General features: G+C 40.2%; 1 protein-coding gene across 1 annotated transcript in view; it reads right to left on the bottom strand.

Annotated features, from left to right (window-relative positions):
• The window catches only part of ZFYVE26 (zinc finger FYVE-type containing 26), an 87,230-nt gene that overhangs the window by 7,970 nt on the left and 55,545 nt on the right, over positions 1–23,715 (bottom strand). Inside the window, exons 25-38 of the mRNA XM_044664817.1 lie at positions 20,907–21,153; positions 19,135–19,233; positions 16,231–16,391; positions 15,448–15,584; positions 14,368–14,399; positions 13,388–13,524; positions 12,902–13,122; positions 10,587–10,734; positions 9,796–10,005; positions 9,303–9,521; positions 8,762–8,959; positions 4,969–5,168; positions 4,280–4,421; positions 2,755–2,814 (exon numbers count right to left, since the gene is read on the bottom strand). Coding sequence (XP_044520752.1) covers positions 2,755–2,814; positions 4,280–4,421; positions 4,969–5,168; positions 8,762–8,959; positions 9,303–9,521; positions 9,796–10,005; positions 10,587–10,734; positions 12,902–13,122; positions 13,388–13,524; positions 14,368–14,399; positions 15,448–15,584; positions 16,231–16,391; positions 19,135–19,233; positions 20,907–21,153 — 2,211 coding nt within the window. The remainder of the gene's footprint in view (positions 1–2,754; positions 2,815–4,279; positions 4,422–4,968; positions 5,169–8,761; positions 8,960–9,302; positions 9,522–9,795; positions 10,006–10,586; positions 10,735–12,901; positions 13,123–13,387; positions 13,525–14,367; positions 14,400–15,447; positions 15,585–16,230; positions 16,392–19,134; positions 19,234–20,906; positions 21,154–23,715) is intronic.

Genomic DNA, 23,715 nt, shown 5'->3' with positions numbered 1-23,715 from the left:
TAAGATCACCTGTGTAAAGTGAAAACCTGAATATACCATATAAATGTCAATTCTTTCTTCCTCCTCCTCTGTCTTCTATTATTACTATTGTTATTACTATGTTCAGACTATATCTGGAACACCTGGTTCAGTCCCAGATGTCCAGCCATGTTTTTTAGGATGGCCACTGACAAGGGAGAACATACCCAGAAAAGAGCAAATATAATGGTGACCACTGTCATTGCCTGGAGATCATGCCATAGGAGGTCTGATTGGAGAAATCTGGGATTGTTTAGTCTGGACAGAGGATAGGTGTTTTCAAATATCTGAAGGAAGAAGCATTAGACTTACTCTGCAAAGAGGGTGGAACTAAGAACAATGAGTAGAAGTAGCACAGAGGTCGATTTAGGCTGAAGAAAAAACTTCCCCACAGTGAGAAGTGGCCAGAATGAAATGGGCTGCTTTGGGTGGTGGTCAGGGAACAATTAGCCAACAAGCATTGATTAAGTCCTTATGATGTGCCAAGAATTGTGCAAACTTTTATGGATACAAGGAAAGGCAAAAAAAAAAAAAAAAAAAAAGAGTAGTCCTTGATCTTAGGGAGCCTGTATTTTAGTGGAGGAGACAATATATAAATATCTAGGAACAAATAAGTTATAAGCAGAGTAGATGGAAAGTAATCTAAAAGAGGAAGGCAAGAGTAGCTGAGGTGGCGGGACCAGGAAAAGCCCTAGAAGATGAGGTTTGAGCCGAGTCTTCAGGACAATCAGGGAAATCATGAGGCAGAGAAGTGAGGAAGGAGAGCATTCCAGGGAAGGGGGACAGTGAAAGCAAAGGCAGAGATATGGGAGATGGAGTGTCCTGTTTAAGGAACCACAATTAGGTCAGTCTAGCTAGCCTGTGGGATGAATGGAACAGAGTAAGGTATAATAAGGCTATCAGAGGCTTTAAATGACAAACAAATGGGTTTTTATTTGACTCAGGTCAAAACTACACTTTAGGAAAATTACCTTGGTAGAAGAGTAGATGAGGATTGGGGGAAGGCTAAGTGACAACTTAGGAGCATATCACAACAGTTTGGGAGAGAGTAGGTAATGAGTAATGGGTTCTAAACTACTATAGTGGTTATGTTAGAGAATAGAAAGATGTTATGACAGTAGAAAGGACAATATTTGGCAACAGACTGGATATATGGAGTTAGAAGTCAAAGATGACACCCATGAGAGCCTGAGTAACTGGAAGGATGTTGGTGTCAAGAGCAATAGGGGCATCTATTAAATAGCACAGTGGAAAGAGTGCCAGGCTTGGAGGCAGGAGAGGGGGTGAGGGAGAGACAGAGACAGGGACAGGGACAGGGACAGAGAGAGACAGTCACAGAGAGGTAGAGGAGTTTTCCTTGACAAGGTCAACGCTTCATCTAAGACTAAAGGAGGAAATGGTGGAGGAAGATATCTGTGAGATGTGAGATGAGGAAGAAGGGAAAAGAAAACTCTTGGCAAATGGATTCACTTTTTTTCAGTGAAATATAAAGCAAGATTCTTGGCTAAGAGAGTTGGGTGAGAGGGATGCTGTGATAGGCTTGAGGACAAATGAGAAGGTAAGGAAGGCAAGTTTCCCTTTTACTGGTGTCTTCAAGTACTGGCTGCTGAACATTTGTCAGACATACTGTAGGATTCCTTATGAATGGGCAATTTTCAGGCAAAGAAATCAAAGTTATCTATAGTCATATAAAAAACATTCTAAATCACAACTGATTAGAGAAATGCACATTAAAACAATTCTGAAGTACTACCTCACGCCTATCAGATTGTTCTATATGATAGAAAAGAAAAAAAAGATAAATGTTGGGAGGGGATGTAGGAAAATTGGAACATTAAAGCACTGTTGGTGGAGTTGTGAACTGATGCAATCACTTTGGAAAACAATTTGGAACTTTACCTAAAGGATTATAAAACTGTATATACCCTTTGATCCAGCAATACCACTATTAGGTCTGAATCCCAAAGAGATTTTAAAAAAGAAAAGGAGCTTTTTGTACAAAAATATTTATAGTAGCTCTTTTTGTGATGACAAGGAATCAGAAATAGAGGGGATTGTGATGACAAGGAATCAGAAATAGAGGGGATGTCCATCAATTGGGGAATGGCTGAATAAGTTGTGGTATCTGAATGTAATGGAATACTATTGTGCCATAACAAATGATGAGCAGTATGATTTGGGAAAAACATGAAAGGTTTACATGAACTGATGCAAAATGAAGTGAGTAGAACCAGGAGAACACTGTACATGGCAATACTGTACAGATGATCAACTCTGAATGACTTAGCTATTCTTAGCAATACAATGACCAAGAGAATTCCAAAGGACTCAGGATGACAAATGCTGTGCACTTTCAGAGAAAGAACGTATGGAATCTGAATGCAGATGTAAGCATGATTTTTTCACTTTCTTTAATTTGTGTGTGTGTTTGGTGTGTGAGCATGTGCACATGCCTGTGTGTTTGGCCTACATTATCTTTCACAATAAACATGGAAATATTTTTTGCATGATTGCACATGTATAATCTATATCTAATTGCTTGCTTTCTCAATGAGGGGAGAAGGAGAGAATTTGGAACTCAAAATGTAAAAACAAATGTTAAAATTGTTTTTACATGTATTTGGAAAAAAATAAAATTTAAGTTGACACAAAAATAAATAAATAAAAATTATTCTTGCTGGACTGGATTTAGGTACTATGCTCCCTTGGTATAATTATAATCCAAGCCATCCATACCTGTAGGACACGAAATGCTATCCCAAAGCCATCTTCCACATTCTTCCCTCCTAGCATTACCTAGAAGGGAAAAAAAATCAATGACAAGGCTAGAAGTGCAAGATGTTTAAGCAAATCAGCATGCCACCATAGAAAGTAGTTGAATTTGGAGTCAGAGGACCTGGATTCAGATCTCAGCTCTGTCACTACATGATCTTGAACAAGCCATTTCCCATTCTCAGCCTCAGTCTCCTCATGTGGAAGATAATGGATGGAGAAGGGAAAAATTTAGGATCAAACAAGAGATAGAGAACATTATAAGATGTAAAATGAATAATTTTGATTATATTAAATGGAAAGGTTCTTGTACAAACAAAACCAATGCAACCAAAATTAGAAGGGAAGCAACAAACTGGGAAAAATTTTTTATAACAAATTTCTCTGATAAAGGTCTAATTTCTCACATATATGAAGAACCAAATCAAAATTTTAAGAAATCAAATAATTTCCCCCAATTGACAAATAGTCAAGGGATATAAATAGGTAGTTTTCAGATGAAGAAATCAAAATTATCGATCATTATATGAAAAAAATGTTCTAAATCCCTCCTGATTAGAGAAATGCAAATCAAAACAAATCTGAGTGGTCAATATAACAGTAAAGGAAAATAATAAATGTGGGAGGGTATGTGACAAAATTGGGACACTAATACATTGCTGATGGATTTGTCAATTGATCCAGCCATTCTGAAAGGCAACTTGGAACTATGCCCAAAGGGCTTTAAAAGAATGTGGGGCTTTTGATCTAGCATTACCACTACTAGGTTTGTATCTCAAAGAGATTTAAAAAAAAATTGGGGATGGACCTGTTTGTACAAAAATATTTACAGCTGTGCCATTTTGTGGTGGCAAAGAATTGGAAAATTCCTCAACTGGGGAATGGCAGAACAAATTGTGGTATATGATGGTGATGGAATACTATTGTGCTACAAGGAATGATGAACCGGATGATTTCTTTAAGTACTAGAAAGACCTACATGAATGATGCAGAGTGAAATGAGCAGAACCAGGAGAACATTATACACAGTAACTGAAACATTGTGGGATGATCAAATATAATAGACTTTGTTTCTAATAGCAATACAATGATCCAAGACAATTCTGAGGGACTTATGAGAAAGAAAACATATGATTTATCACTTGTTTATATAGGTATAGGATTGGGGAGTTTGGTTTTAAAAGATTACTACAAAAATGAATAATATGGATATTGTTTTGAGTGATAATACATGTATAACCCAGTACAATTGCATGTCAGATTGAGGAGCGGGGAGGAAAGAGGAGAAGAAGACAACATGAATCATGTAACCATGAGAAAAATAAAAATTAAAAAATAAAAACTTATAAAATGTTAAAGATGGGAAAAAAAGATGATGAGGCTGGACTAGATTCCTCAATAAGATCCCTTCCCTCTTTGAGTTTATGATCCTATGACATATGTGAATGTTTTATTCTCTCAGTCACAGGCTGTAAAAACTAGCACATACTTTACAAGCAACATCCATTTTCATGTGATTGTTTCCAAACAGGGTTGGTAGGGGCAGGGCTGTAATCTGGGAAGTCCCAGCGCTTTCACACCGATGTAGAAACCTGGTAACTTCCAGCTGCAGGCCAACTGTATTCATGTGCCTGAAAGTATGCAATGCAGAAGCAATAGTCAATCTCCACCTATTTTCTTAAGAGTAATTTAACTGGGGCTAAAGAGTGAAGCAGCATCAGTAGAGCAAGAGGAGAAAGGGCATTGGTTTTGTAGGATTTGGCTCTGTAGGTAAAAAAGAGATGTCTCTCTGTATATTTTTTTCAAAGGCTACAAGAGGACAAAAACAGATATCCCAGGACACAACACTCAAATTGTCTAATGACTGCAGGTTCCCTTTAGAGCTGAAGAATCTTTTATCTCAACTCTCCCAATCCCTCTCTGCAATTTTTCTAGTCTTTGGGATAGAATTTACTATCCGAATCCTTCTACAGTGAGAACCACTGCTAGAGTTTCTCCCCAAAGATCTGAAAATAGGGGAGAAGCTGCTCAATGTTATTTTTCATGATCGCTTCTCAGCTTTTTGGCTAAGATCAAATGTTGTATTTTTCATGACTTTCTTTAAGTATCAAGTACTAAAATCCTGTTAGTTCTCATCTTCCTGCCCTAGGCCGAAGTTCCCCTAGATTCTGATACTACCTTGACACATCTGCTGCATTCATCTTTTTCCGGAAAAAAGTGAGTTTCTTCTTTCCTGTTCTCCGGGATAACTCCTGTAGATAGATCTTGAGATGATCCTTAGCCTTAAGCAGCCATGTAAGTTTTTCTCCCAGTTCTGCATAGGTCTTTGCCTTGTGACAAAAGAATCGGATGCAGGTCATGGCAGCACGGACTTGGTCCTAGGAAGAAGAGAAACCAGTAGGTTAGAGATCAGGGATGTGGGAATGGTAGTGATGAGAATTCTTATTGAGTTCAGGTTCATGAAACCCTGTTAACAGTACTTATTTAGATATAAGTTTAAAAAACCAAATTAATAGCTTTTCTAAGTTTTTTTTTTTTTATCAGCTGAATTGGATCAAATAATCCTAAAGGTGACTCACTTTTGTTTTCATTCAGAGGAATGATGTGTTTTAAAAGCAGGGCTGGTGCAAGAAGCTGTCAAAGCCCATGATGTTTAGCATAGCTCGTCACCAGTTCTGAAAACCAGCATAGCAGGTGTCAGAAGGATGGATGTTCCACTCAGGTTCCCCTATGTGACTCTTTTCTCACTAACATTCCTTTTACTGAAATTATTGTAATCAATATTCTTACTCAGCCCCAGGGAAACACAGAAAAACAATACGGGCACAGCCCCCCACAAGCCCCCGATAACTCCTAGGAAATTCCCACCCTTACATATAGTAATACAGGAATTCCCTTAGAAGTCACTTCACAACAAACCAGCATATAGTGAATTAATGTTAAGGATTTTAAAACTCTTAACTCAGATTCCCATACACAGTGTCTGCAAGAACAGGCCAGAACAGTCTCTAAGTTTCCTCCCTACTAGACCCGATTTGGTACAGTAATTTAACATAAAAGAACAATGAATGAAATATGAAGAAATTGTCTCCCATAAAAAGGCCTGTACTTTCTCACCACTGTGGCCCAAGAGATATGTCAAACACACCTAACATATTGTCTCCAAAGATAAGATGTATGGTGGGAATGGAATTCATGCCAGTATTGATGTAATCTATAAAAATTAAAATCAGTAGATGGGACTTCAAATCAGCCAAACCTACTGGGTCTCTGGCTTTTCTCACTCTGTTTTTGCTCAATTGTCCTGCCCCTAAGGGGAACTGGACTGCTGGTAACCCCCTTTACCCCCCAGCAGGCTGGGGCATGGGGATTATATATTTCATTGAAGTTTGTTTTTGATTGTTTAGCCAAATACTTAATAATTCTATTCTTTTTGTCTTCTTCAATATTGGGATCTTTTACATTTGTTTGTATATTGGCAAGTTCCCAAGGGCACAACCAATTCAAATTTTTTTTCTTTCTTTATTTTTTTTAAACCCTAAGTATTAGTTCCAAGGCAAAAAGAGCAATAAGGGCTAGGTAACTGGGGTTAAGTACATAGCTAGGAAGTGTCTGAGTTCACATTTGAACTTGGGACTTCCCATCTCCAGGCTTACTCTCTATCCACTGGGCTATATAGCTGTCCCTCTTTCCTAGTTTCTTAAGTATGTCTGTAATTCTTTTACTAAATATCCCATGCTTATAGAAGAAATTTTTGGTTTTATAGCCAATAAACATTTGTCCACTAAAATGCCAGGCACTGTACTAAGAGCTGAGAATACAAATAAGAACAGGAAAGCCAGTCCTCAAGGAGTTTACAATCTAATGGGTGAAGACAATACAAAGAAGGAAGTTGATGGATCTTATGCTTTGACATAGGGTGAGTCTGGTGAAAAAAAGATTAGTATTATGAGAGGCTGAAGGGAATATACCAGAGATGAAGAATGGTCTAACACACAAAGGCAGGAATTGGAATGTCTTGCTCTGGGAACAGCCAGTAGGCAAACTTGGCTGGAACTCAGAGTGTGTGAAAGGGAAGAATGGGAGCTAATGCTGGAGAGACAGGGTGGAGCCATACTAAAAGGCCTGGAATGCCAGGTTAAGGAGCTGATAATTTCTCCTTGGAGGCACTGGAGAGCCAATGAAGATTTCTTAGGAGAGTGAAATGGTCAGACTTATGCTTTAGGAAAATTATTTAGTTGTGCCAAAGATGGATTGCAGGGTGTAGAGCAGTGATTACCAAAGTGGGCGCCACTCCCCGCCCCCCGAGCAATCCAGTGGGGGGGGGGGCGATGATGGCCACAGGTGCATTTGGGGGCGGTGAATAACTGTAAGGGGGTGGTGATAGTATGTGACAGGGGGCACTAAGTAATATTTTTCCTGGAAAGGGGGTGGTAGGCCAAAAAAGTTTGGGAACCACTGGTGTAGAGGCTAGACATAGGTAAACCAAATAGGAGGGAATTACAGTACTTCAGGTGAGATGTAATGAGGTCTTTTTTTTTTTTTTTTTTTAAACAGGGTAGTCTTTTGAATAGAGAAAAGAAAAAGGAGAGAGCCCCTGTGGAGATATTAACAAGATTTAGTAACTGTTTGAAAGTGGGAGGCTAAGTAAAGTGAAGAATTAAGGTTAACTTGAGGGTAAGGACTGTAGGTACCTTGGAGGCATGGTAGAAGATGGAAATCACAGAAGTTTGGAATAGAGATAAAAGATGGTGAGTTTCATTTGGACATAATGAGTTTGAGATATGGGTGGAGAAGTACAGAAAGCCATTGGTAATACAGGAAAGCTATAGGGAACATATGGGATCACATAAAATTCTGGAACAGCTGAGCCAATAAAAAATTAGAATGAGATGTTTACCTGGCCTAAGAAAAGTTAAGAGATAGGCAGGAGAAGCTGGTAGCCTGGGGGGAGGGCTAGTGGAGGTCTGTCTGGAATTCATACATGTGGCAGTGGCAATAGGGACCACAGCAACAGCAGTAATAGCTTTGGGAACTCTCAGCTCAGAGACAGTGAGGGTATTGGACAACTGATTAGAAAGAGATTACAGGGGACCCTTTGCTGGTACTAGGTACAGCTGGTGCTGACTGGCAACTCTATGGCCCATACACAGTTGTGGGTGGCAGATCCAGGGTAGAGAGGAAAGTCACAAGAGAGCAGGGGCCCCAGTCACATTACCAACACAGATAGGAGCAAGAGGGTGTGCAGCTGCAGGGAACCAGAGGTCTTTCCTGGGTAAAGACCAGAGCACAAACCAGGAAAGCAGTGACCACAATTCTTTCAGGATCATACCACCTTGGAAGTACTAAAAGTTTACAACTCCCAGAACTAACTCTGAAAACAGCAGCAGGAAAAAGCCTGAAGCTTGGGACAATGCTTCCTCACCCCAGCTGAGCAGATTTCAACTTTGACATAAAGTTCAAAGTCAAAAAATGGGCTGGAAAAATGAATAGACAACATAAAAAAGAACCTGACCATAAAAAGCTATTTTAATGGCAAGGAAAACTAAGACATAAACTCAGAAGAAGCCAATAATGTGAAAACAGCTACGAAAAAAGCCTCAAAGTAACATCTGGGATATATGTGTATGCACATGTATGTATGTTTACATGTGCATGTATATTTTTGAGTAATCTCTATGGAGATGATTATTGAATCCATGGTACCTGATGAAATCACCAAGGAAACTGAAGAATAAGAAAAGAAGAGGGTCCTTAATAAGACTAATAAGAATTCTACCTAGTACTGAACTGTTATGAAATTGGAAACTGTTTAAGGAAGCCACAGAGGAACCAAGCTCAACTCCAAAGTCACTTAATGGTACACTCAGGAACCAAACTGAGGGGCTCTGTTTCCTGAGTATAGACTTGGCTCACCCAAATTTGAACAGTTTCAATAATTTGTCACAACACTGGATGGGGCTACTGGTACCTTCATGAACTGCTGCAGCTCATAGAGAAGGTGGTAGTAGTTTTTCTTCTGTAAGTGCTGGCAGGCAGCAATCAAGTACTTTCCCCAGCTCTCCAAAGTTGAATCAATGTCTTCTAGCAAGTTTTCCAAAATGTGTAGCTTCCCACTTGTGTAGCTTGGTTGGAAGATGCCTTCAATAAAGACTTCTGGGGGACTCTCCTACAGAAGAAGAAAAGGCAGACATGAGAGCCACCTGTAGTCATGTGTGTTTCTGGTAGCACCTTCAAGTCCTACACACACATTGGGCCAGCTCCTCCTTGTCCTACTTCTCCTTTCAGCCCCCCATGTAGCTTCTTCAGGCCTCAGGAAGCTGATTAAGACTTGAGTGTTAGCTGAATTGCCATTTCGCAGGGAGAAAAATTTAATACTATCAGTCTATACCAGAGGGAATCCATAGCCCAAAGATAAGGTTTCCAAGTCTCCCCCCCCCCCCCCCACGTTGGAGATGGATGGTTCAAATTGGATGAAGTGAGATGCTGCCTGCTGTCACTGGATCACCCACCTTCTTCTGCAGGTGTTCCAGGGCTTCTCTCATGCAATTGTGCCTCATGTAGAAGCTGATGATGGCTAGGTTGGTGCCATAGTGATGTAAATAGAAGAGGCACTCCTGATAGTAGGTGTTGTGCATGGATTTACCATCTGGAATGACTTCTAGAGAGAGGCTCTTAGTTCGAAGAGTGGCTTCCAGCTCCTTCAGAGTGGCAAAATAATCATCATCCTGCTATGAAGAAGAGGACAGCAGGAAAAGCATTCTGTTCAATAAATAATATAGGCTCAGCAATACCATGTGGTAGCCTCCCAGCAGAGAAACAAAATGTAGATAAGACTTGGACCTTGCCTGTAGGAATTTATGGTTTAATAGGAGAAAAAGACACATGCAGAAATAATTGCAAAGTGCATGAGAGAGAGTTGAAAGTCAAGGCCCCACTTAATCTATCTATGATATCACAATGTCTCCTTCTTTGAACCAAGCATTTTGCTTGCTATTCTCTTACCACTGACAGGATAGGTTTTGCTGTGGACTCCAAGTACTCAATTACATCCTGGATCAGCCTTGAGCCTTGGGTTAGCTGATTGAGGTCAAGAGGTGGCTTGAGACATCGACTGAACTTCTCACGTGCTGCTATCAGGTTCCCAGCTTTGAGGCAGGCCATACCCCAGGCATGCCACGCACCAGTGGGATCCAGTCCAGTTTTTGTGGAGACCTGGAGAAAAAAATTACTCATGTGAGGGGTGTGGTAGCCAAGAAAGCTAAATCAACTCCATTTTTTCTGCAGGTCCTCTATATTTTGCCCATGACTGTATCATAATCCTGACTGTCTTATGACCCTACTTATCTGCAAGGACAGTTCATCTATTAGGGTGAGGTTACAAGAGATAGCTGACCTGAAGTCTTTCCTTTTACTTGTCCAGCAACAGCCCTCTCCAATAATAAGGTACCCCATATCCAATTTACCTTCCAACTATTTTGTTCTTCTTGGGAGTCTACTTGTGCAATGGGGCTCTCTTACAGGTGAACTCAATAAATCTTCATTGGTTCCTAAATTTATAGAATTGTGTTTGGGTTATGGTTTTGGAGTTTTGGTTCTGGTCTACTGCAGCAACAACAATTTTACTCACAATGGGATGAACCTAAACCAAAAAATTATATTTCCCTACTCCAACTTGGCTTGTTGGCTCCACTCAGGATACTTCCCCATTCCCATAAAGAGCTGACAAGAATGAATTCTGAGACTAGCAAAAAGCAATTCACTCACAAATTAGATGCAGTGTATGTTGCACTTACCTCAACACCCAGCTGATAGTATTCAGCTTCCAAAAGTTGGTTCCTTAGTCTTGTTACTGCAGCTGGCTGTAGGATCTGATCCAGAGATGGTACATGTTGATAGGCAGCAGCAACTAAAATATTCAGTACATCCACCTTGCTGATGTAGCTATTAGGAAGAAAGGGGCATAGAAATGAATCTACTAAGAATTCCCCCCACCCTGAGTAATTGTTGCTTGAGTACCAGTTTTAATTTTCTACTGTGGTTGCTAGGAGGAAGAAGCAAAGCCTTTGCAGCTGTTAGTCTCAGGTTTTTTCCTTTTTAGGTGAGATCGACTACTATCATTTGTTATTTATTATTAACCTACTATGTGCCAGACACTGCATTAGCGTTGGGGATACAAAGAAAGGCAAAAAACAGTGTCTGCCCCTGAGGAGCTCAGTCTTTATAAAGGAAGCCAACCCACTGAAGATCATCTTAGAGGGAAGGCACTAACATTAAGCAGCATTGGGAAAGGTTGCTTGTATGTAGAAGGTGGGATTCCTGTGATCTCCCTTGGCCTGTTTGCTTCAGTGATGTTCTCTCTTTAATCCCTGTCTGACATTTAGGTTCTGCTCCAGGTCAGTGCCCAGATGACACCACTAATTTCCTAGTTGTTCTCAGTCTCACTACCATTTTACTAATATTCTCACCTCCCTGCCTGGCCTAACTCTTTCACAAGCCTCTAGGTTCTGTTGCCCTGTTCGGCTATAGGGATGTATTTGGGCCTACAATGACCTTTCACTTGGGGCCCATTCCTTACAGATAGGGATGGTTCAAACTTGAGAAGGCAGCAGAGCCCAAAAGTCTACCCTCTTCTGAATGGTATTGCTGGATGTATCCTTTCCAGTCTGCCACTGGAGAACTTGACTCTGGATTCGTTGAGTGAACCTATGATTCCTGGCATTGGATCCTGTATTTAGTACATGATCTTATTTGTTCACTCATTTCCCTGCTTCTAAGCTACTGCGAGGCTGGTCTTTATAAAAATTTGGATATAAGGCTTGGTATGAGCACAAACTACTTCACAACTACCAATCTTTCACATATCTTTATTAAGTGAGACTGTCAATTTATTCTAGAGGGAAAGAGAGATATCTGTTCAAGAATTCACAGTATTTTCACACCAGAATAGAACTTAAAGATGATCTTGTCCAATCCCTGTATGTAAAAGATGAGGAAACTGAGGCCCAAATGACTTGTCCAATATCACAAAGTGAGTTGAAGGCAATAAGACAATGGTCAGCATCTTATTTGAAGCAAGAAATTCTTTTTGTTTTCCATTCTCAGTCTTGGACCTCATTTCAGTTACCTATTATCACTGTTAGATGGCTTTAGGTTCTATGTATTTCCATTGCCCAATCTATAATCCATTGTTCTGGGGAAGGCAGATGGAGCTAAAAAATTAGTTTCTAGATAGAGATTCTAACAATTGCTGATACTCATAAAGTAACTGAAAGTTTATAAAGCCTTTTTATATCTTTCTTTCTTTCTTTTTTTTTTAACCCTTGTACTTCGGTGTATTGTCTCATAGGTAGAAAAGTGGTAAGGGTGGGCAATGGGGGTCAAGTGACTTGCCCAGGGTCACACAGCTGGGAAGTGGCTGAGGCCGGGTTTGAACCTAGGACCTCCTGTCTCTAGGCCTGACTCTCACTCCACTGAGCTACCCAGCTGCCCCCTGTATCTTTCTTGATCCTCATGATAACTATGTGAGGTAGGAGCTACAGATATTACTCCCATTTTACAGATGAGTAACTGAGGCATAAGGTTAAGTGGCAAGTTAAGTGTCAGAGGTAGAAGTTGAACTCAGGTTTATTCTTTTTATTACAACACATTGCCTTTATAACTTAAGGTCCAAAGCAGGTTAACTGGCAAAAGTAGATCTAGAACCTGACACGAGATGCCAGCACTCCACCAAAAGGGGACATGATTCATTGTTTACCCCATTTACTGTAGACTAATTTCACTTGGTTTTGGCAAGACTGAGTAAATTTTCCTTGGCACTAGAAAGCATTAGATACTAGAACAGCTCTATAGACCTGATCAAACCCACATCAAGGTTAATATTTTCTTCCTATTCTAATCTTACTGATATAAATTTTATTCCTGGGGACTCAGTCTGGGAATGTAGATCCTGACATTAAAACAGAGAGAAGTGAAATCATGTAGGTTAGCAACTGAACAGCTTTTTAACATGAGCTTATTAGAGTGGCTAGATTTGAAGGAAGAGGTGGTTAGATAACTCGGAATGGAAAAGAGATTGAAGGAAACCCCCTGGCCCATGGGACACGGCTACCTGTCACATAATGCTAAGTCTTGACTCCGTCCAGCTTTGACAAACATCATCTTGGCACTGAAGAGCAGCTGCTTCATGATATCTGTGAGCAGCCCAGCATCCACCTCAGGGTTGGTCAGACCCCAGGATAGGCGGCAGCAGTGGTCAATCAACTGATGGCCGCAGGCAACGCTATCACGGTGCAAATTCAGGATGGCAATGCACAAGGAGGCACTGGGGGCCTAGTCAGGGAGGAGGAAGAAAGCAGAGCTCAACTGAAACATTTTTCAAGTACAGCCAAGAGAAAGGACTTATTTCCATTTTACAAATAGACTAAATGACATAGAGAAGAAGGAACTTGGGGAAAAAATCCTTGTATAAAGCAAAGGGTGGAGCTAAAATAAATCTAGGGGATCCAAGGCCCACTGTATAAACTGTCTCTAGTTGACCTTATTGTTTTGGCACTAGTGACTTTAGAGCCAGCTGTCACCCATACCTTGCCATTACCTGTTCATAGTAAAACTCGCTCCGCACCAGATTATTTTCTTCCTCATTCAGATCTAGAGTCCACTCCAGCTGATTTGCTTTGGGGACTCGTACCACAGCCAAGTATAGGGGGCTCTCACTTGAAGGGCTGTCTGAGGCTGAGGACAGAAATGCCATTGATTCATTTATTCACTCATCAGTCAAGTCACCTCCAGGGGCCAGTGGTGGTCAGGCCTGACAGTGAGTAACAGTACAGACATCTGATTATGGTAATGGTCTCCTTCTCCTTTCCTTTGGGAGAACTCTGGAAGTACCAGCATCTCTTGTAAGACAGATTTACTGGGGAAATATCTACAAAGCAGTATAAACAATTTTGATGCTTGACAGAAAATAGTAAATAATAAGTAACTCAATCTTCTGCATCTGCTCAGAATGAAAGAAACACATTGCTTAGAGCCGGGAATAGAAAATGAGGCAAAAGACAGTGTCTGCTCCCCACAGCTATTTAACTTTGGTCTGAGGGAGATGATCCCAAAAGACTGGAACTTAAAATTGTACAAGTCCAAATAGGATTTTGGGTCAGTTTCCAGCTCATCTGTTCTATGGACTACACAACTAAGAATTGGCCTGCTATCCAGTGGAAATCTGCAGTAATTAAATGTCCTAGGAATGACCTGCTGAATTGTGTAAGAGGGGAAACTAACTTGGGTCTATTTTAATTTGAAATTGAGTTAATCCGATTTCTGGCGACCATACCTTAAATGTCTAGTTTCCCTTCTTACAGTTGAGAACCAAATTCTGTGGTCTTTGGCTTTAAGAGCCTAGACACATGCATATGGTGAGGGCTCTGAGTTGAAATAAATGACTAACAGCAGCGGTAGAAGCATGTTACATGATGATAGGCAGATTAGATGGGGTCTTCACTGCAATAAGCCCTAAACTTATAGCGAATTTGAGTTTCAAAACCAAGATAAGAATATCAGAATATCATTCAAGCTCACCTTCTGAATGTCCTATACTCTCTTCTGGCAAACTAGAAACAGAAACAGAAAATCAAATAAATAAATAAATGAATGAAAGTATGCCCATCACATAGTTCAAGGGATCACAGGATCATAGCTCTCAAGCTAGAAGGAATCTGAGAAATCTAGTATAACTCTCTCATTTTACAGATGAGAAAACTGAGGCTTTGGCAAGTTAAGTGGCTTACTCAAGGTTATCTAGATAATAAATATTAGAGGCAGGATTTGAACATAAGCACTGATTCTAGACTCAGAGTTCTGTCTTACCCCTGCATTTTCTTGCTGAAAGATGAAGGGAATTATTCAATATCTGGATGGAGGAATCCCTAACTGTGGTCACTTCAAACCCTCCAGAGACTACTTATTATTTCAACATAGAACTAAAGCCACAGATGTGGTCTAGGTACATGTTACTATGAAATTAGAATTTTGGAAGTTCTCATGGGTTTTTGAAGTCTGAAGCCAGATGGAAGATTAATTAGGAAAGTGTAACTGTCTTATCTGATAGTCTAAAAATTATGGTTTACCATTGTTATTGGTATGGGCAAAGTTACAATAATTCAAAAATCTGGCATCTGCACTAAGGTTTACCCAGTGATTTTTATACATTATCTAATTGGATTTTATATGGTAGATGGTGCCCAACTAGGATAGGAAACATTTAATTCAATTTAACATTTTAATTAAGTCTCCATGAGCTAACTGTCTTTTTTAAGTCAAGTAGGATCCAAGAGGCAGAGATGCTTCAGGTGGATAAGGAGAGAGTCAATTCCCTGAATGCAGGTATACTGGATGCTGAACAGACTCTTGAAATAAATTCTTGCCATTGAGGAATCCATGACAGGAACCCTGAACACATGCCTGGAAACACATTTCACCATGCCTGGAAAGGATTAGTTCTACCTATAGACAGCTTGTCCTGTTGAGTCCACAAACACTTTGCTCCAAAAGTCACTGCATGTTTTTTTGGGGAGGGTTGATTTCAGAAAAGCAGGGTTTTGGGGCCCTGAAAAGCTTCAGGGAACAAAGAACACCTCTGCTCCCCTGATCCTTACTCACTGTTTGTTGGAGTGGCTGTAGCATTGGTCACACACACGAGTTGGGTTCTCTCTGCTGCCATCCACAACCATCTTCTTGGTAGAGCAAGAGCCACACACCAGCCTGCCACAACGACGGCAGTGATGACGGCGGTTAAACTACAAAATAGAGAGAAGCAGAAAGGAAAGGAGAGATGGATAGACTAATAAATGCTTCTATCATTGGGCTCCCCATCCTTTCCTCCCTTGTTTTCTTCAGCTATTTCTTATTGTGTATTAAGAGGACATGGTGGTCTTGGTATTAAAACTAATATATGTAGTCCGATGCCTCTGCCTTACAAGAGCTTCTCTTTAAGCTGATGAGAAAAACTCCAAAGCTCATTGGAGATTTTGTAACACTGGGCTGCCATAAAGTTGAGACTTAACTTCTGGAGGGGACCCCACATTGGGAAAAGAAGAGATACCCATATTTCTTTTTTTCTTTTGATCAACAGCTTTCAATTAAACAATGAAACAACATTTATTAAATGTCTACTTATGTGCCAGGCACTTTGTCAACTAGTTTAACAAACCCAATCAAATAACCTACATTTCTCAATGACAATACTTTATCAAAGCACCTTTATGCATATGTCACCTGGTTGCATCGTTACAGCCAAAAGGTGACTTAGAGAGGCAAATTTTATTGTCCCCATTTTATATAGAAATGCTTGTTAGTGACAGGGCTGGGACTAGAGCCCAGGTCGCCTGACTGAGTTGAAGCTGCTTCTAATTCAGTAAGTAATAAGGTAGGCAGCTGGCTTACCATGGTGAAATGTTCACTTCTGCATACCATACAGGTGTTTTCCATCTCATCTGGTACCCACTGCTGCCTATCTGGGGGTTTTTCTGGGGGTACAAATTCCAAGGGATCACTCTGTGAGAAGCTTCTCTTCTTTAAGTTTGGAGACTGTACAATGGAGACTCCTAAAGATCAGAGGCAAAATGAGAGCCAGAAGTTAGAACCTGAACAGAGCTACTAGGTGTGGGTAAGGCCATACCCTTGTCAGTAGCCTAGAATAGAAAGACACATCTTTGAGACAGATATCAGTTATTATATGGTGGGAAATATCAGAATCACTGCTTCTTGGTAACTAAGAACTTTTTTTGGCTCCATTTGGAGCAGTTTTCTGGGTACAGAAGAAAAAAACAAACTTTCTAAGACTCTCAGCATTCAGAGCAAAGTTTTCTGGGTACTGCGAAGGAAAAAAAAGTCTTTAAGATTCTTAAGATCAGCTTGAGGATGAAAAGCTGAAAATCTACTGAGCAGGCTGTATCTTTGAATGCTGTAACACTGCTAATCCATAGCCTTCAAGTCTTTCTGTGGAAAAGCTCAGGCCACAAAATGGGGATCTGAGGTCAGAGGGGAGCAAAGCAGAGGTTCTTGTTACTGATTTCTACAATATACATGTACAATGAGAAAAAAGTAGAACTTTGATTTAGAGGGCTAAAAAAACCAAGTGAGGCCTAAGATTTCCTCTGAGTTCCCACTTCAATAATACTCACCTCTTGAAAACTGAGAAATCATCCTAAGACAGGTTCCAATAGGAAGAATTAACTCCCTCAGAATTTTGAGGCATAAAAAATAGCTCATCAGGGGCTTTCTCCTATAAGGAGGAATCACTCCTGTTATTTGGATGTCTAGTCCAGATTAAGCAAATGGTTGAGATAAGGGATACTGTTTTTTTTTTTATTAACATTTATTAATATACATTTTTAACATGGTTACCTGATTCATGCTCCTCCTATCCCCTTCACCCCCACCCCGCCCCGCACTCTTTTTTTTTTTTTTTAAATTGCCAAAAGTCTTTATTACAATGACCAGGCAGAAATTTGAGAAAGATCACTAGCTTAGTTCTATGGAATAGGAGTTTAGGATATTTTCTTGACCTTAACTCATCTGTTGTCTTTATAGGAAAAAGAAGCCCAACAAAGAAATGGTCATTTTTGTTTTAATGAGAAAAAATGAGAAAATGAGGTATAATCAATAAACTGTACCAGGTCTAAAAGTAAGTCTGTGACAGATTCAAGATAAGAATTTAAGATTCTTGACTGTAATGGCATTAGAGCATTAAGTAAGTAATCTGCTCAAGGTCAAGTAAGTGGTGCTTTCAGAGACCTCATCATTTGTTTCAGTTATTGACAACCATGAAATTGGTAGGGCATGTATAATATTCACTTTTTATAGATGAAAAGAGCAAGATTTGGAGGGTTTAGATGATTTACTCAGTGCCACATGATTAGTAAGAACTGATATCAGATAATAATAGCAGCACTTATTTATGCAATTAAGGTTTGCAAAGTACTTTCTTTATAAAAATCCTGTGAGGTAGTTGAGTATTATCTTAACTTTTTAGATGATGAAATTGAGGCTAAGGGAGGTTATGGTCCCACAGCTAGGAAGTATAAGAACAGAGGTTAAAACTAAAGTCTTTTGATTCTAAACCTAGTGTTCAGATATATGTACATGAAGAGAACATGGACAAAGGGAAGTATGATGCTGTGACAATAACACCTTGGGGCTCTCTGCAAGTGTGTGTGGCCTTTTTTGGCTTTATACATAAAAATATACTTATTGAGTAGTTGAGCAACAGTGTCAAACTCAAATAGAAACCCTATGGCTGCATATGATTTAGAAAATCACAAATTAACATTATATTTTACTGTATTTTTACTTATTTTGTTAAACATTTACCAATTACATCTGATAATAGTGAGTGCAATGTCTCTGTATTTGAGGATACTTTTCTGGGACTCCATTGGATACAAAGAAGGATCAAACCTGGCCCTTCTCTTTAAGGTGCTAATATAGGTGGGAAGTTGCACTTAAAAAAGATGACAATGTAAGGAGGAGATTAGGTTTTAAGAGCAATCTTGAAGAACAGGTGGGATTCAGGAATGTGGAGGGGGAAAGGCATTCCAGATGGGAATAATGGGATAATTAAAAATCCAAAGGCTAGAACAGAGGATTTTACAGAGAATGGTATGATATGAGTTTGGAAGGAAAAGAAGGAACTTTAGAGATCATAAACTAATCTCTTATATTTACAGATAAAGAAATTAGGTGATTAAAGCCAGAATGTGGAAGACTTTAAATTGGTAATGAAGTTTAAGAGTTGGGCCCAAAGGCCATGGGAAATCTGTGAAGATTTTTAAGTAAGGGAATGACATTGTAATAATGATGTTAATATCCAAAGAAATCCAGATCATTTCTTCTAAGTAGGCCCTAAGAACATGACTGTCTCAGGAAACTCCTACCCTTCTAGATTTCTGGTAATAGATGAGGAAGAGTTCAGCTTCCTCTGCAGAGATAAGTTATCTTTTTACCTTGTTCAATAAATGAGGTACAGACCAAGATGAACTTAAGTCGCTATGGCTTATCCAATGCTTAGTCTTTCCACTGAACTTGAAGAAAACCTTGGTTTTCTGATTACATATCTGGCTAGCAAGAAATCCTAAAGCATTCACTAAGTCCACAACAAGGTCATAAATGACTATCTTTGGCATGAAAAGCTAACTCAAACCCAGAAAGAAGAGCTTGAAAGAACAATCTGAAGAATGTTAGATGTAGAGATTTTTTTAAAGAAAGAGGTGAAAAAGGGAACATGGAGACAGCATAAGAGAAAAAAAAAAACCAAAAGAATAGGGAACTTTCAGAAATTTTTCTTACCAGAAAAAGTAGCAGTGGAGAACTCAATTGATGTTGATCGAGACAAGGTCTCAGGTTCTGAAACTTGATTAAGACTGTCTTGGAGGTGAATTACAGAATCTAAAGGAGAAATAAAAAAATTAAAAAATCCAAATAAATTATGGATGACATGCTGTTAAAGGCATGGATCCAAAAAATGTGTCCTAGTTCATTAGAATGGGAAAAGTTAACTCAAAGATAAATTCAGCTTGGGTGATAAACATTTATTTCACTGTTTTCCTTGTAATATAGTTAAAAGCCTCCCTTACTCAAGAGCATGAAGGTATGTATCACCTTCCATGGTAAAAACATTTGCTTTGGTACCCCAGTACAGAAAAAGCTAAACTTTTGATTAGATGACAAAAGTGAACATTGGGTTCTCCTAAATTATGTCTCAAAATGCCCAAAGAAGTAGCAAGATTTTAGGGGCAGCTGGGTAGCTCAGTGGAGTGAGAGTCAGGCCTAGAGACAGGAGGTCCTAGGTTCAAACCCGGCCTCAGCCACTTCCCAGCTGTGTGACCCTGGGCAAGTCACTTGACCCCCATTGCCCACCCTTACCAATCTTCCACCTATGAGACAATACACCGAAGTACAAGGGTTTAAAAAAAAAAAAGTAGCAAGATTTTGAAGGATTGCTACTTGTGGAAATTAAAATCAGATTGCTTCAAATTTTGGGTTCATTTTACTTTAGCATCCCTAGAGGCTGCTTATACCTTGGAAATGAACTGTGGTATAATGGGATGATTCTGTAATAACTATGCCTATGCCAAAAGCAGACATGTTATTTCAGATATCTGTTATCCTGGCATCCCTGCTCTTTTAACCAGGGGCTCCAAATCCAGGGTTTTTACTATATAGTAGTTACCTTTGAAATAGGTAACTGCCTTCACAGTATAACACAAGGGTAACACACACACACACATCCACAAGTGACAGGATACATAGGATAACTGAGAACCTACACAAGGGATGTGTGATTGAGTAAAACCACACTGGTTGGTGAATGACAGTTGACAGTTTACTGGTCCACCAGCCTGCCAGGGAAACTCAGGTTTTGTAAGATATCTAACAGTAGGCTCTTTTCTTGGGACAGAGGAAGGTACAGAAGTAAAGCAAAACTGTTTATTAAGAACTTAAGGGTTAGGTATAGAGGAAATGGACAAACCAAAGCTACTTATCTAATGGGTAAGTTCAAGGACTAGGAGGTGGGACAAAACTACACTAGCTTTAAGTTCAGGCTGACAGGTTAGGAGGGAATGTGAGTCTCACTGCAGGAGTCCACTTCTATTCCAGCGATGTTCACAGCCACCAGGAGTCACAGCAAGTAAACCCACAAAAGGGGTAAAGTCAAGGAGCTGAACTGGTTTGATATGTCCACCAATCAAACCAGATTCACTGCTCAGCTTGATCCTTCCCAGGGTAGATGGTTTTACAGGAGACAGTTGTTTTTCTGGGCTCTTCTCCTCCAGCAGCTAAGAAAAACCCCTAATTGCTATCAGTTGCATCCAGAATCTCCCAGAAAAAAGATCTCTTTCCCTCCACCATGCCATGCTTGGAACACCCTAGCACTTGCCTGTCAGCCATCCAGTTAACTTATGTCTATTGCTAAGCTTTCCCTAATTCTCTTATGACACCTTCCCATGACTGTCAGAAATTCAGGGAAATGAAGGAGATGGGAATTAAAAAGTGCAGCACAGACGTATTGGTCCTCCATCATCCCCAGAGCAGAGCATGCTTTGTTGGTAGCCACTTACCTGATCGCTTTTCTTTCAATGAATATGGAAAGTCAAGTGCTTTCCCTGCATATTTGGAAAGCAGTGAGTCAATATCCTCCACAGTGAAGCCTATTTCTTGCCCAGCCAAAAGGTGGTGTAGGGTTTGCACAGCCAGGGTGGCCCAGTCCACTTTCATGTTCATCAGCAGCTGCTCCAGCATGAGCAAGGGGCTAGAAGACAGGTGGGTGTAGCTGGCCCGGTGTGGCTCAGGCAAAGTCAGCAGAACCTGTATGGAAGTTTGAATATGGGAAGGTAGGTTCCATGTACACTTTAGGGAGACACTGGAGGCCCATGGAGAGCAACCCAAAAGAACAATGAACTGGTTTTATCTGGGAGAAGAGAGCCCTGATTCTGATCTAGACTCAGCTGCTCTCTAATCTTGCAGCCCAAATTCTCCAGACCCAGGAAGGAAGAATTCTGCTGAACTGGTAATCCAACCCCCCGTCTTGGCCATTTTCTTGATTGGAAGAGTTCAATTACATAAGACTATACATACTGCTTAGCTGGGTTCTTGGAACTTAAAAAAAAATACAACCTTATCTTCTGTCTTGGAATTGACACTAATATCAATTCCAAGACAGAAGAATGGTAATTGGGGTTAAGTGACTTGCCTAGGATCATACAGAGAGGAAGTATCTGAGGCCAAATTTTGAACCCAAGTCCTCCCAACACCAGATTAGGCATTCTTTCTACTGTGCTATCTAGCTGCCCCTCTTGGAACTTTTAACCAATGGTCAACATAAACTTCCTATTGAGGTCATAAGGGAAGCCTTTTAAAAAATTAGGCAGAGAGAAAAGACAGAAAGACAGAAAGAGACAGAGAAGAAGACAGACAGAGAAGGACTTCTGGTTAAGATGGCGGCAGAGTAAGGAGCAGCACTGCTTGATCTCTCCTAACCGAAACATACAGGACACCTCAAGGGGACATAAAAACGAATCCAGACGAACGAAGGGACCCACAACAGGGCGCAGCATTGAAGGTACGTAGATTTGGGACATTTCCATGCTATAAAGGGGTGAAACAGTTCTCACTAAAATGCGAGAGGAAGAAGCCCCCTCCCCCCCATACAGCCCAGAGGCCAGCGCACAAGAGTGAAAGCAGGTTTGAGGCACCCATTAAGTCACTGGCAGCTCCAGGGCTTGTTCCTGAGAGCAGGAAGACTTTGGACCCCAAGAGGCTAAAGAACGCACACAGACTTTCCTGAGCGTCTGTGCGGGTGAAGGCAGTGCCCTAGGTGCGGACAAGGATCTTGAGCGCAGGCTTGGACCGCGAGTGGGGACCCTGTGCAGATGGGAGCACACAGTGGGAGCATAGCAGTGGAAGCAGCACCCTGAGACTGTTGAAGGAGCCTCGGGCAGAGGGGCAGACCAGGGATGACCAGGAGGCTCGACCCTGAGAACAATGGGACCTGAGACCTTGGGAGCCTAGACAGACCCTGAGTGTGAGGATAAAGCTGAGAAGGCGCTGGGCTAACAACAATGGCAAGCCAAAATCGGAAACCCTAGAAGAGAAAGATTATGAAGAAGAACTCTGGAACACTCGACAACTTTTACACAGAGTAAATCCAGACAAGAGAGGAGAACAAACAAGAAATCATATCCAAACCTTCCCAAAATAATGAAAACTGGTCACAAGCTATTGAAGAGTTCAAATCTGAGATGATGAAAAAGATGGAAGAGATCTGGCAAGAAAATAACAGTTTAAAAGGCAGAATTTCACAATTGGAAAGTGAGGCACGTCAACTGAAGACCAGAAATGACCAGATTGAAAAGGAAAACTAAAAGATTATAACCGAAAACCAGTCCCTAAAGGCTAGAATTGAGCAATTAGAAGCTAATGATCTCTCAAGACAGCAAGAACAAATAAAACAAAGTCAAAAGACTGATAAAATAGAAGGAAACATGAAATATCTCAATGAGAAAGTGACAGATCAAGAAAACAGGGCTAGAAGAGGCAATTGAGAATCATTGGTCTTCCAGAAAAAGCAGAAATTAATAGAAACTTGGACTCCATACTAAAAGAAATTATTCAGCAAAATTGCCCTGAAATTCTACAACAAGAGGGCAATATAGACATTGAAAGGATCCATAGATCACCCTCTACACTAGACCCAGAAAGGACAGCCCCCAGGAATATAATAGCCAAATTCAAGAGCTTCCAAGTAAAAGAAAAAAAAATCTTACAAGAAGCCAGAAAGAGACAATTCAAATATCAAGGAGCACCAATCAGGATCACACAGGATCTGGCAGCCTCCATGCTAAAAGACCGCAAGGCTTGGAATATGATATTCAGAAAGGCAAGAGAGCTGGGCCTTCAACCACGGATCAACTACCCATCAAAACTGACTATATACTTCCAGGGGAAAGTATGGGCATTCAACAAAATTGAAGATTTCCAAGTATTTACACAGAAAAGACTAGGGCTAAATGGAAAGTCTGATATCCAACCCCAAAAATCAAGAGAAACATGAACAGGTAAATAAGAAACAGGGGAAAGAAAGAAAACTCATAATTTTTTAAATTTGACTCTTTAAGGGCTTCAATAAGATCTAATTATTTGTATTCCTATGTGGAGAAATGATATGTATAATTCTCTGTAGTGAACTCTATTCACTATTATAGTATTCACTATTATAGCAATCAGAAGAATAATTCACAGGGAGAGGGTGGAATACTAAATGGTCTAAGATGACATGGGAGGTGGGAAAGAGGGGGGTGAATAGTAGGGGACACCAAGAGAAACTTGAGTGAATAAGAAAAATAGGATATTCTATTACACACAAAGAGA

Source organism: Gracilinanus agilis, chromosome 2, assembly GCF_016433145.1.
Source record: "Gracilinanus agilis isolate LMUSP501 chromosome 2, AgileGrace, whole genome shotgun sequence".
NCBI lineage: Eukaryota > Metazoa > Chordata > Mammalia > Didelphimorphia > Didelphidae > Gracilinanus > Gracilinanus agilis.
Note: the sequence above shows the minus strand (reverse complement) of the source record. Positions and strands in the feature narration are given on the sequence as shown.